This window comes from Daldinia loculata (genome assembly GCF_022478755.1).
Source record: "Daldinia loculata strain CBS 113971 unplaced genomic scaffold F4817scaffold_60, whole genome shotgun sequence".
In the NCBI taxonomy this organism is placed as follows: Eukaryota; Fungi; Ascomycota; class Sordariomycetes; order Xylariales; family Hypoxylaceae; genus Daldinia; species Daldinia loculata.
Genome location: NW_026054914.1, coordinates 71,354 through 85,519, shown reverse-complemented (window position 1 = coordinate 85,519; position 14,166 = coordinate 71,354). Strand labels below are relative to the sequence as shown.

The following is a 14,166-nucleotide window of genomic DNA, read 5'->3' as shown; positions in this document are numbered from 1 at the left end:
CTTTCGATTATCGATATTTTGATCTCTTACCAGGTCCAAGAGCACTTACAGCTTACATGCTTGTACAGGGGCTTTTCTACAGGTTCAAAAGACCTGTGACCCTATTTAATAGTCCCGAATTGGAATACCGCAGGACCCCGCCAACCCACTAATTGGAAGTTATCACGCTTACCATTACTAAATACACGATGCGATACCTCCTCAAGTGCGGAGTGTGAAAAGATGGGTGGGTGATGGTCGAGAGTACTTCGTAGAGATATGACAAATGACAAAGATAATTCACAAATTACCAATTAAGAAGACAATGCCGAATCAGGTCTCCAGTAGGACAAGGCTCCGTGTCGAGGTATCAATGGCACGTTCAAGCTGGTCTGTACCTCTTATCTTGTGTTGCAAGAGAATTTACATGTGAATCGCGAGCGTCCTGCAACAAGGTATGGACTAAAAGCAGGTACAGCATCTCCAAAATATATTAACTAACTAACCTAAGAGGCTTATCAGTTATTAAAAGAGCTAATGACCCGAGATTGGGAAGTATTCGCGTCCAAACGGGTACGAATAACGTGTCCCAAGTCAATTGACGGCTCTATAAACCAATAGGCTATGTTCTATATAACTACCATACCGGCAATATGTGGTTTTGAGATATCATATTTTGGGGGTGGAATGATTCTTGTACAAGTTATCCTTGCCTATACAGGAATGGTTTCTCTGATTGGGCCAATATATTATTGTAATATTAAAAAAATGAAGGTGTGGGTAATAAGGTTTAACAACGGACCAATTGTCAACAGCACTAGTGGACTGGCCACCCACTAGAGCCGTTAGCTCAATCAAAACACTCCCGCATTAGCGGGGATGTTGTGGTGGGGCTAGGAGCCTGGGGTTCGAGTCCCAGGCATCCTAGCTTTTTTGATTTTTAAGCTTTTTTGAAGTCATGTGACTTAACCCCACTTATTCTAGCCAATCAAAGCTTTAGATTTTAAGGAATCATTCTTTTACAAGGAATGATTATTTTTAAAAGAATGATTATTTCGTAAACTATCGTATTAGCCATAACAAAGGTTAGAATGAGAAATATGATTCCTGGAACCCATACACTGCCGCTACGGTAACTAACTTACTCTTATTCTATGTAATAAATACGCGAATGCGGGATGTACCGTTTGGAGATCTACAATTTTAGGGAAATATCTGGACAGGGACAGCGGTAGGCCTTGCGTGGCTGCGTGGCAGGGTAGCATTCGGCATGCACCGTCGCGTTTTTGAAGTCTAGTACATATAAAGATGACATGATAGAAAGTGAGAACTTCATGAGAAAGATAGGTACCTACTTAGGCAGCAGACCAGCTGATGCTAAGAGATTTTCGTGAGATGCATGTTTAAGGGTCCAGAACTTGACGAGGCGTTTAAGATGCCCACTTCAACGATTTAGTCCATGCAGTCTCGATCGCTTGTATCGCCAAGGTCCATGTATATCGAAACAATATATGGATACATCTCAACATGTAGGTATTGCAATAAGAGAACCGGCAGTCTCCGAATTTAATATCTCTATGTATGCATCAAGTATTAGTAGTACAAGTCAACGTTGACAATTTCATTTCTGAAAATCTCATGCAAGGGAAAGATAATATAAATCCCATACCTAATTAGCAGAAAAGGTTGGTGCAAGTGATCCATTCCCCACGACCATACATACATCCCCAGATGCTATTATGTACATGAACAAACCAGCCAATATAACCCCTTCCCCTATCCCACGAAAGTAAATCACAAGCAGTTTCGCCGCCTCCACCCAGGCTACGCTTGGCATTACCCCAGACGTACCGGTGATCGACAATCTCTCCAGCGCAAACCCCACGGCAGCCTGAATGCGTTCTGCAGGACCTAACCTAACCTATAAAAGATCAGACCAATACGTAAATCATCAATCGTCAGCGCGGCGTGGCTACGACGACATGACCATCGAGGAATTCATAGAGACCAATAGGTATAATCCTGCTCACCAACTTACATCCCCTTCACCTATTGACTTAGGTACCTAACCTATATAAAGCCGAATCGTGATATCTCAGGCAAAATACCTATCCATATCAACTTCCCCGTTTGCGCGTCATTACAGCGTCAGCCGAAGCACGGCTCCCTGCGGCAGGACCCTTCTTGCATGGATAGCACCTCCAAAGGATCGACGCAGTGATCCTTCAAGAATACACGGGACTCGCATATACGTACATATATACAACACGCATACATACGGGACCAGGTGACGCTCAGGGGCTCGCTCCAACCGAAAATACCCCAAACCCCCCATCAGCCAGAAAAGTCACGAATACATAAGAGCCCAGCAGCGCTAATAGCTGTCGACCCTAAACTCGCTTATGTACCAACAACCTAAGCACGTCCCTTTCCCCGTGGGGAAGAGTACGCAGGCGTAGGTAACCCAATACCTGCGCCTTAAGGATCTAGCATAGCACGCGACCTTGTTTGATACGAAAAGCAGAACGCCTGCATACTCAACATGCGTAATGGCGAAGTACTATAGCGAAAGCTTATATGTATATGACGAGGAAACCTCAACTACATATGCAAGGCCTTAGTAAAATGCTAGATGTACATATGCATTAGATTGGGTATTTTAGGCACCGAAGCTAAGAAGGCTATGGAGTGAGTACCTATATATAGAATCCGTGATATAAACAAGACTAAAATCCAGAAACTCGACAAGTTGCTGCCTATGTACATAGTCCTTGGGTACCTACATAGAGCCCTAAGTAGACCATGAGGTAGGCATAAAGACCAAGTCGCTCTACGTACTGTCCCGGCATACATAGCATACACATATCCACTCACATACATGTTTCTTCCTATGATGGGTTCATATAACTAGTCGAACCACTGATAAATCATACCACGATGGTGTGTATCGTCCAGGATGACATGCTCTAATACTAAGATTCCCATAGAATACCAATTTATATGGATCAATTTCTGCTATGACTCGCAACAGTGCACGATTTACCTACCCGCTCAATCAGCACGTCTATGTATAGTATATACCTACGTCCATGTGACATATCGTGATGTTGATCCCGGCTTTCAATGCAGAAGCAGCTGCTCCTATTCCAGTAGGTCTAAGATTAAGATCCAAGATTGACCTTGCAGTCCAAGACAGCACTCTGACCGCTTTCGACCGCTTTGATGGCGTCTTTGATAGTACGTTCAAGATTGTCTACCTTGTCAACCCTCGCCGCGAACAAGTCGCCTCCAGCAGCCGCCTTGGCAATACCCGCGTAATCTGGGACGGGATCGAACGAGATGTTGATTTCCTCGTTCGTTGCTGTTGACCCTAGACCGTTCGGGTGTACAAGGAGCATCGACTTTCGAGGGGCGTTCCAACCTGTTTTTTATGATTAGTCTTGCTCATATGTTCTTTGCTATTAAATGTCTTGTTGGCATGACTAGGGACTCACCCTTGTTATTTAATACGATGGTTAATACCGGGATATTGTAGCGCCTGGCGATCCAGTATACACTGCCGGGGACGGAGAATAGGAACGTGCCGTCGCCCACGATTTGCACGACAAATTTGCCCTTTCCACCGTTTTCCGCGTCTGTTGCCAACTTAATTCCCATTGCACCGCCACCAGACCATCCCAAGCCACCTCCACCGCAGTTGATCCAGGAACCCGGTAGCTCCGGCTGGAGATTATCATGCACGAATGCGGTATTTGTCACCGCTTCGATGGCCCAGATCGTATCCTGCGGGCACAAGGATCGTAGGGTTTTGGTGAGATACCCAGTGCCGAAGGAACCGTCCTCGGCTGGCTTTGCATTGGATGCTATGGTATCCAGGCGTTCCTTGTATGATGCCTGAAGAGCCTCCCATTTCTTCGTAGCAACTGCTGTATCGATACTTGAAGCCTGACTTTTGGCTTCGGAGATGATCTGCTCGACTGCGAGTAGAGGCTCCGCGCGATATCGATGTTGAGCCGGTACATAGAAGAGCGGCATGAGCTGCTTTAGGGGGTCAACGTCAATGTGGAAAACCTTTGTACCATCCTTCGGTTTGTTTAATGTCGGAATCCAGGGGACGTCGCAATCCAATATTACAATCGCGTCTGCTTTCTCTATCCATGGGTCGATACCGAATCGAAGGCCGATCCAAGCGGGGTGGGACGCGGGGAAGCACATATCACTACCACCTGTATCAAGTACACGCAATCCCTTCACAGTGTTAGCAAGCTCTACTAGAGCAGCGGGTATTTTATGATTTCGACCCGAGTATCCGGTGATAAGCAACGGATTTTCAGCACCGAGTAATGCTTCCGCAATTTGCTGAGGAGCTTTTGGCGGCAAACCACCCAGCTCAACCGAGTCCCAAACATTCTGCTCTAGCGAATACGGGTTGATTTCCTCTTCCATCACTTCTCTCGCTCCCACCAGATGAACCGGGCCCTGGGGAGCACTTGTGGCGAATTGTAAGGCGCGGTTGACCATCTGCTTAATATTCTTGCCCGTCTTGATTTCCTCTGCATATCTACAGTACTGACCGATGATCTGGGTTTGATTGGGAACATTCTGAATCCAGTGGATATATTCAGTCCGCGATCCGCGCATCTCTCCCTCAAGCGTGAAAGGACTTAAGCCGGCAAAGACTAGAACCGGTGCGCGTCCAGTACTGGCGTTATGGACTGCGGCTCCTAAGCCCTGCGTACCAACGTCGACGTGGACAATGACGCACTGTGGCTTACCCGTCAGACGCGCGTAGCCGTCGGCCATTGACATCGCTACCATCTATTGGCGCAGAGTTAGTTTTAATTATTTTGATTGGCAGCGCAGATGCAAGCCAGTTCCATCCTATCATTACCAAATGATACCTCTAAGAGGTACCTAAGGTATCTACGAACGTACCTCATTTGGGCATGTAATGATACGTGGGAATTTACCCTTAGCCTCCCTCTGTCCCTTTACCATAGCTTCGATAATACTGGGATGGTCCGAGCCTAGGTTGACGAAGCAGTGCGTGACGCCTGCCTCCCATATCGCCTCGAAAAAGGCAAACGATGCTGTGTACATGACGGGCTTAGACGTAGAGGATGCGCGGAACTGTTGCTGTTTCAATATGTCTAAAGTGAAGGACTCTTGTTGAGTATTTCTGGTTGTTGCTCTAGACCCGGAAAGGCGTTGCGTGAGAGCTTTTGTACTGTATGATCTGGCACCAGCTGCTAAAAACTTGGAAGCATTCGTTGCAGAAACAGAACCATTATACAAACTTGTGCTACGGTGGGAGGTCTTATTAACATAGCGTTGACACACACTTAAGCCACGAAGGTCGAGCCCATTGGTTACTCCATGGCAAGCCAAGTTTTTGCCGAATAGTTCCCCTTCGTACCGATTGCATGCGCCATCGACAGGTGCGGTTTCGGTCCATGAAGTCGGGATGGACAGGTCAGTGGGCATGGGTCCGGCAAGTCGAGACAAGTAGGAACAGTGTGGGAGATCATCCACCCGGTATTCCCGTTGCGGGGATACTGAAGGCGCTGGGGATGATAGCGTGAACCATAGTGAGGGTGGAGAAGTGGAAGAACGAGTAGAATAAGGTGTACGGTAAGGTGGGGGAGGGGTTAAAGACAGGGATGAAGACTTGGGGATTGGCTTCCGGAGCCCGCTTCGTCTGAGCATTTTTGGAGATTTTAGGTATTATACCTAGGTAGATTCCTTCTAGAGATGCGGGGGAAGGACGCTAGATTGGCTGGATTCGCTGGATTCGCTGGATTCGCTGGCTATTGCTAACTATGCCGAGTATGCTGACAGCAGGGCGTACCTGTACTGTCTGTCCGTCCGAAGTCGTTGCAAGTACCACCGCTTAGCAAAGGAAAGACACGGCGATACAGAACGGACGAAAAAAAGGAAGCAATCGACGGGTGCAACGTGTAAGTTGTTGAGTGAGATTCCGAATGACAAAAGGGCTAAGTTGACAATTATTTGACAAGATCCGGCTCCATTAAGGAATTGACACCGGGAAGATCTTTTGACGATGTCTTCTTTTGAGTATAATTGTTCGGGTTGATTCGACTGTAGTAGAAATACCTTGTTTCCGGATTGGTCGTATCAAGAATTTAGAATGGGAATGTTGAAGGAAGTAAATATGAGATTTTCTGGAATGTGCGTATATAAAGTACATAAATAGACTTATGCTTTAGGGGGTACACAACATTGAAGTTAAACAACCAAGCATTAAAGGTAACTACCTCCTACTTACGTATAGAGCTATAAGCGGTTCACCTTCGGCTTTATAAGTTCGTTTACTAACACCCCATTTTATGTGTGTGCATCGGTATATGCAGCATGCAGCATGCAGTTGAGGTCATGTTGTTGCCGAATAGAGACATATTTTTCGTAGGATAATATGTAAGAATCGGGTAGGTATGGTTCCTAAGTCCTTATAGATAGTGCGTATCCCAAGTTCTTTCCGACTCTCTATACAACATTACTCTAACAACTTCAAAGTTCTCTCAAGTATGACATACATATGTACGTCACTGTGGATATGACAATACCTGTACCCCACGATGCACATGTAGTACTAACTTGACATATCGCTTATTATCGGCAGGTAAAGAGTGCCGAGATACTGATTATCTAACAATAGGTCTTCGTTGATAACAACGCGGACCCTAAGGCTTAGTAAGACATGTGTGTCTTTTTCTTATATGAATAGAGTCACGTTGTTTTAAAGTAGCACAATGCGATACCTGGGACTTCGTGAACCCCGAGATGCGGCTCTGCGTGTAAGCTGAGTTGTATGCTATTGTTTTTTTCGTCATAGTTAATATTAAATTTAGCATTTCCCCATCGGGGTGTGACGTGTCGAAAATCGATCGGACAATTGAAGTATAGCGTTTTGGGACAGATATATATTTTTGAATCATCGGTTTTTGAAAATATACGATAATTTTTAACGAATACGAGTATATGGAATGATAAAAGGGGTCATTCCGCAATGCACGCACTACCTATGTCAGGTGCGTAAAGGGATGTTGGATTTGACTGCCGTACGAAGTACTCGTCGATTTGCTAATACCCCTGGAAGGCTGGAAGGGTCAACGTTACCCCCAGGTCACCTGTGAGGTCATTTCTTAACCTGGCGAATCAGAGATAGGCGATCCGTCCCCAGAATATATCGGTGACTTTCGGTAGCTGTAATTGGCTAAATTGGCGCCGGTCCTGGAGGACCGAGCTCTTTTAGGGCACTTGTGGTCAATGCAGCTCACACCGAAAGATGTGGCACGATACTTCTAGTTAATAAATATGAACATACTGCAATCTTACTCGCATCTCGAAGTGTCTTGAACTGCGAAAGATAGCCTATTCTTCTCTATGGCTTAAGCCCATGTCGAACTTATGTGGCTTATTATTCATTCGGGCTGGAATTTAGGCGGGTTTCTTGCTATTTATCTGTCGATAGCTTGATTTGACCGGCGCCCTTCATCCAATCCCGGCAACCTCACGACTGTATTGGCTTGTCAGCGGCGTTGAATACCTAGACCAGGGAAGCTTAAAAACCAAGACATATACCTGACTATAGAATCCTATTGATTCGGGCGGTCTCACTAAAAACTAACAAGACAAAGTCGGTGACTGGATCAAAAGTAATTAACACGCTGGACTTGGCCGAGGGGCGCGATCCTTGTCAAAGCTCCCTTGAGTCCTTATTGGGCAAGTAGTATCTGGGGGTCACAGGGTAGTCATGGTAATAAACCTGGAAACAATCAGACATGCAAGGAAGCGTAAGTAATAAAAGAAATCATGTTTGCGACTTCTCCCAAGTCGACAAACACAGCCCTCTCTCTTACTCACACGGGAGTCAAGCTTTCTCAAAGCTCCTTTCGACAAACGCCATTCCTCAAAGGCTTTCCCTTTTGGATCTGAACATATTCGAAAGACCAGAACGCCTTGAGCTTTTAGGCTCGCCAAACCTCTTCACCCTCTTCACCTAAAATACCTCCCTACCTGATAAACCATACTTTAGGTTGTATACCTTTGTCTTGGATATAATGGGGCAAACACCAAGCACTGCACTTTCCGACTGTCTCAACGCCGTCTGCAATGGCCGCAACGACTGCGTCGCATTTCCTGACAATCCGCTTTACCAAGTATCCTGGGTCAACCGATATAATCTCGACATTCCGGTAGAGCCGATCGCCGTAACGAGGCCGGATAACGCCCAGGATGTATCGGATTTTATCAAATGCGCCGTTGCGAATAACGTCAAGGTCCAGCCGAAGTCCGGCGGTCATTCTTATGCGTAAGCGCGAGTCCGAGTTACCACATATTTGCCGTATTGACTTTTACTAACACCCACGTAGAAATTTCGGTATGCGCAAATACTAGAAAACACCTCGCGCCGTGGAGAGTGAGCTAACACGCAAGAAACAGGTGTTGGAGGACAAGATGGCGAACTCGTCGTCGATCTCGTACATCTTCAGGACTTTTCTATGGATAACAACACGTGGCAGGCCTCCATCGGTGGAGGTACTAGGCTCTCTGATGTGACCAATAAGCTTCACGACAACGGCAAGCGAGCCATTGCTCACGGAACGTGTCCCGGAGTTGGTATTGGCGGTCATGCCACCATTGTAAGTCCTATCGTTTCTGCTTATACATAAGGAAGCTCTGCTAATAGTGTTGTCGCAAGGGTGGACTTGGTCCTTCGTCTCGCATGTGGGGATCATGTCTCGATCACGTTATCGAGGTAGAAGTAGTCACCGCAGATGGCTCTATTAAACGAGCTAACGAGAAGGAGAATAGCGATCTTTTCTTCGTGAGTATATCATGATCTAACTTGGATGTCACTCACTTACATCAACAATAGGCATTAAAGGGGGCAGGTGCAGGTTTCGGCGTCATCACCGAGTTCGTCGTCAAGACGCACCCTGAACCTGGTAACGTTGTGCAATACTCATTCTCACTGTCCCTCGATAAGCACACCAACTTGATATCTGTATTTCAACAATGGCAGGATCTCATCTCGGATCCCAACTTGGACCGACGATTTGGTACCGAATTTGTCATGCATGAGCTTGGTGTTATCATCACTGCCACATTCTACGGAACCGAAGAGGAGTGGAAAGCTACTGGCATTCCCGACAAGATTCCCGTTGGAAACGTATCAGTAGTTGTCGACGACTGGCTAGCCGTCATCGCTCAGCAGGCAGAAGACGCTGCTCTTTGGCTGTCGGAACTCCGCGTCGCATTTTCTGCTAAGAGTTTAGCTTTCCGTGCTGATGAGACACTATCCCCGGATACGATCTCTACACTTATGAACTACATCGACGACACGAAACGAGGCACACTTCTTTGGTTCTTGATCTTCGACGCTTCTGGCGGTGCGATCAGCGATATTCCCATGAACGCGACCGCCTATTCACACCGAGACAAGATCATGTTCGCTCAAGGATACGGAGTCGGCGTTCCTACCTTGAACCAGGATACGAAGGACTTTATGAACGGCATCATGACCACGATCAAGAGCGGTTCCGCGCAGACCTTGACCACCTACCCCGGATACGTCGACCCGTCATTGACAGATGCTCAGGCATCGTATTGGGGCCCGAACTTGGATGCTTTGGGGTCAATTAAATCGAAATGGGATCCGAACGACTTGTTCCATAACCCGCAGAGCGTGAGGCCGGCAGAAACTGATTAGGAGTCAAAAGGAGAAAGGAGATTTTGGCATTGATACCCCCTCTTCTGTGTTAATAATTTGATAATACCTGTACTTACATACCGTAACTTGCCATCTCATTCCTCCATTCATTGCCATTCGTGTCAATTATTGGAGCCGCTTCGGCTAATCTGCTCTGTCAACTGATCAATATTGCATGTCGTAACTAGTCTACCTCGTGAGGCTTTTCGCAGAGATCGCCAGAGAGATTATCATAAGAGCATATCTCGCCGGAAACTCCCGGCACAGCAGAGCTCAGCTCGTCGGTGACTCCGATATTCGCACCTCGATGGTTCCTAACGCCTTTGTGCAACTCGAATAAATGCGTTGTGTAAAAAAGTTTGTCATGATACGACTTGAAGCCGTAGACCATTAGAACTGCCATCCGAAGCCAAGGATAGATAGATAGGTAGCCCTCTTTTAGTCGGATATTAGCCCCCCAGCTGAGGCGATTCGATAAAAAGCTGTCGGCCCCAAGCCTTGCCCAGCCTCCGTATGATCGTAAACGGAATGCCGTCCGCATATACATGCACGACATGCCGTCGCGTCGCACTAGTCTTTTTAGCCGATGATCACAAGCAGAGCCAAGTGTGAGAATCTAAGACAACAACCTCCAGCCTCTATATCTTGAAATGGACTCGTGAATATGAAGCCCCTCGGGTGCACATATCAACAGGAATTGCTCTGTGGGGTCGATGGTGCCGGTTGCTCAGCGTCGACGTGACCCCTTTGCCGTGCCGTCCGGCCCGCGATAAGCGGGCTCGGGTCGTACACGTATGCACGCCGGGTAGTTAATTCAGCTTTCGGAGAGGAGCGGTCTGGTGTTTTTATGTCAGCAATCCTGTGCGACGAGATGGATTCACTTTATGAGTACCTATTTAGAACAACAACGTTTATAGGATCTCACACGTACGACAACTTGTGCTTATGGCGCACCACTATGCGATAGACTGACTGAGTGACTAAGTGGCTGAGTGACCGACTGGGTGAAGTTTACGAAGTCAGACATCTAGTTACACTACCGACGAAACGAGAATGGAACGCATGAAGCCGACGTCATATGTTCAGCCAAGACACGCATGTTCATCTGTGGCTAATCCGCCACTCCGAGAATACTCCCTCTCCGAGCCATAGTGTGAATAAGCGAGTCTATCACGAAATATCACCACGATAGCTGGCTAGACATTGGCATGAAGATCTGGTAACAGTGGTATAAGTGATGTATATACGCGGGTGAATAAGCGCGTTTTAAAGTAATGCTTCAGTGGTAGACAAAATCTCAGGGGCGCAGTGCTATTCATCAAGCGAACAGGTTTGCCCAGATGCGACACTACAATTACCGAAGGAGAAGGCGCCCGTCTCTATGATCTACGTGTGGGCCTGAATGTCTTGGACGAAGTCTTGGATAGAAATTTGACGGATAAAACATACATAGACGTATTCCGTTGGGGGGACTGAAGGGCTGGTATGGGGATCGACCTGTTCATAGCAATACTGCTGGATGATATTCATTCCAACCGAATATATTCGAGTTCCCTTGTTAATTAGCCCACAATGTAATTGCCGTTTGGTAGTTATCATTATAATTAATAGATTGACATGCAGATCTCTCCTATCCAGAGGCTAAGTGAGTACCATACATCTTCCGCAGAGCATGTCCAAGAGAAAATCAACGTCCATGCAGGGACGGCAATGAGAACAGTATGCACATACAAAACCATTTCCACATGGCAGATGTGTAAAGGTAGGTAGGTATGCATCGAAGTCACCCCCAGACTTCCTGCAAGACCTCGACATTAAGTTGCCACCCATTCACACCTTTTGAAAACCAATTAGGCTTCTTTACTCGCGCGCATTATGTTGTTACCGCCTCTGCGCGAAACAGGTATTTAATATACAGCTGCCGGCCAAGGAACAACTCACCATCAGCCTGGCGAATTACACAATTATCAAGCCATGCTTCTATCAAGTAGAATCGCATAACGTTGAGACATTACGGATCCGTATGTACACAGGCATAAATGGAAAAACAAGGGGGCAAGACCAAGCCCGGGAGTTCCGCCGTGTCCACGGACTTGTCCGCCTATCTATTTTTGCGCCGGATTGTCCAAGAGATGTTTCTCAACGGTAGTAGCGTTGCTTGGCGTACCAGGTTAGGTACTTAACTTATCTCTATCTTATAGCTCAGGATCTATTTGGTATAGCCATTTATAGTTACCTACCCGACGATTTGCTTATTCGAGCCCAACCTATCCTTACCTCCCAATCCTTGCCTATAGCGGTATGGTGTAATCAATACGTTTCGAGTTTTAAGATCGGAAGCTCTCCGTAGTCTTGGTACGGCGTCGGACCTGGTTGCAAGTGCCATGCTAAGCCTTAAGCAAGTGTCAATCTCTTGTCAGAGCCTACCTAAGCTTGCCAAGTATCGCGAACTCGATGATGAGCCGTCTTGCGATTGAAGATAGTATCGTTATTGGTTCTATAGCTCAGCGGTGCCTGGAAAAAGAAAGCAGGCTGTACAGAATGTAGGCTCATAATTGGATAGGATTTGAGGCCAAGAAATCAAATAGCAATTTCTGATCCGGTGCCGCAGCCGATCGATCGGTGTGTCTCTTCAACATTTCATCCTATCCGTGGTTTCTCTGCGGAGCGCTCATTCTCTCGGCGCACAACAATTCTCAACTCGTACATAGCTAAGAACGTAAGAAGGTTCCATTATTGAATGACACTCTGGACGACATAAACGCCTCAACGGGGACGAAGTAAAGCCAAATCAAGGAATTGAATACTAGGATGGCCGATATCGAAACAGCCTACAGATCCATCGTGAGGTGCATCAACGAACGAAGATGAGAGGAACTGCCAAGATACATGCACTCGCACATCGTCAAGGACGGCCAAGACTTCACGGCCGAGGGCTATATCGCCGAAATGAGGAAGACTTGCGATGTCGAGCTTACCATCGATGCTGTGGCAGTTGACAAGTCTCAACAGTGAGTGCATAGCAGCAACTGTCCTGGTGAGGTTCAAGCCTGCGAGTGTAGTTGTTGACGATGCCGCCATACCCGGCAAAACCGTCTCGTTCACGGAGCAAGTGTGTTCAACTGGTTTTACAGAAGGGAAGCTTTCCAAGACTCTAATAGTGGCAAATCGTCTCGAGATGCAGCGCCAACTTTCAAACCCCGATGCAAGGTACACGTCGGACCTTATCACCGAAGAGAATCCGCCAAGAGGCTCTCTTGACGGGGGACTTATCCGCGCTCGAACTAGAGAGCACGTATAGAGCGTATATTGATTGCACCATGGCGCGAAGAATGGAGACGGACCTGCACAAATTTGTTCACCCGCACCCGGTCTTCAACACCAAGACTCTGACGGAAGAGGACTACCGACAGGCATTCTTCACAGCAACCCCTGGACCTCGTCCTTAGCATCCCCACCATCGTCGTGGACGAGCAGACGCAGCGAGTGGCGGTACGGATGGATTGCGATAGCCGGCAAGCCCACCGACACGTTTGCTGGCGTGAAGCCCAACGGCGGGCGCTGTCAGCATCCACGATCCACGAGCACGTCACCTACCGCTTCGAGAAGGGGCAGGATCGCGAGGGTAGGTATGGAGCATCGTCGACCGGGCGTCCTACGCAGAGCAGATGTCAAATTAACATTCGCTACCCCGTAGCACAAGGAAAAAGAAGGCCCGGGTTTTCTTTTACAGTATCGTGATAAGCATGTGCCCTGGGGAAACACAGAGCTCCAGACCATTCATTGCACATACACACACACACACAATCATACAATAGGTTAGGTACATACAATACAATACAGTGTAATACCAATATCAGACATACCATTGTAGATCAGTAGCAGTAGCAGTAGCCGTAGATAAAGCATGAAGCTGGAAAAGATAAAAATATCTAGTCCGTGTATCAAGAAGCACTCCGAGATCCATATCGTCTGTTTCGCATGTGACAGCTCCCCTGTTCGAATGGAAGAATACCGCAGGGGTACCCCTGGTGATGACAACGGCGGCGGCTTTGATATCTGGGCGTACATGCCTGATCCACATGGCTAATGCCCTCTTAATTTGTAGTATATACCTACCTAGTATTTTTTTTTTCTTTCTTTCTTCCTCTTTCCTCCCATGTAACCCCTGCTGGCATCATACATATGTAAGAGCTTATGTACCTAACATATTTGCATGGGCAAGGGCCTGGCAAGTGCCGGGCTAGGCGCTTCTTGTCTTCAATAGCGTTGAGACCCGATAGCGTTACTATCCAAGGGTACAATTAAAAAAATAAATAAGAATAAAGGATATCAGGTCTTGGCTTAATTCATCCGCCTTATTAGTTGCGCGTCCTGATGCTGTGCTGCTGTGCTAGTGTCAAATAGTGCCCAGTGTGTGTGTATATCATTATCTGTGCACTTTCTACTCTGCC

General features: G+C 47.0%; 3 protein-coding genes across 3 annotated transcripts; 2 read left to right on the top strand and 1 right to left on the bottom strand.

Annotated features, from left to right (window-relative positions):
* Positions 1 to 3,140: 3,140 nt before the first annotated feature.
* F4817DRAFT_361232 (thiamine diphosphate-binding protein) lies at positions 3,141 to 5,079 on the bottom strand (the record flags this gene model as incomplete). Its single annotated transcript, XM_049306378.1, has 3 exons — positions 3,141 to 3,400; positions 3,474 to 4,797; positions 4,915 to 5,079. 3 exons carry the CDS (start codon positions 5,077 to 5,079, stop codon positions 3,141 to 3,143), a joined length of 1,749 nt encoding a protein of 582 aa, XP_049155519.1.
* Positions 5,080 to 8,060: 2,981 nt separating this feature from the next.
* Positions 8,061 to 9,712, top strand: F4817DRAFT_319434 (putative glucooligosaccharide oxidase; the record flags this gene model as incomplete). Its single annotated transcript, XM_049301064.1, has 5 exons — positions 8,061 to 8,311; positions 8,373 to 8,380; positions 8,443 to 8,642; positions 8,702 to 8,827; positions 8,879 to 9,712. The coding sequence occupies 5 exons, from the start codon at positions 8,061 to 8,063 to the stop codon at positions 9,710 to 9,712; spliced, it is 1,419 nt and encodes a 472-aa protein (XP_049155518.1).
* Positions 9,713 to 12,677: 2,965 nt separating this feature from the next.
* F4817DRAFT_368143 (uncharacterized protein) lies at positions 12,678 to 13,492 on the top strand (the record flags this gene model as incomplete). Its single annotated transcript, XM_049307210.1, has 2 exons — positions 12,678 to 12,824; positions 12,874 to 13,492. The coding sequence occupies 2 exons, from the start codon at positions 12,678 to 12,680 to the stop codon at positions 13,159 to 13,161; spliced, it is 435 nt and encodes a 144-aa protein (XP_049155517.1). The 3' UTR covers positions 13,162 to 13,492.
* Positions 13,493 to 14,166: the final 674 nt, after the last annotated feature.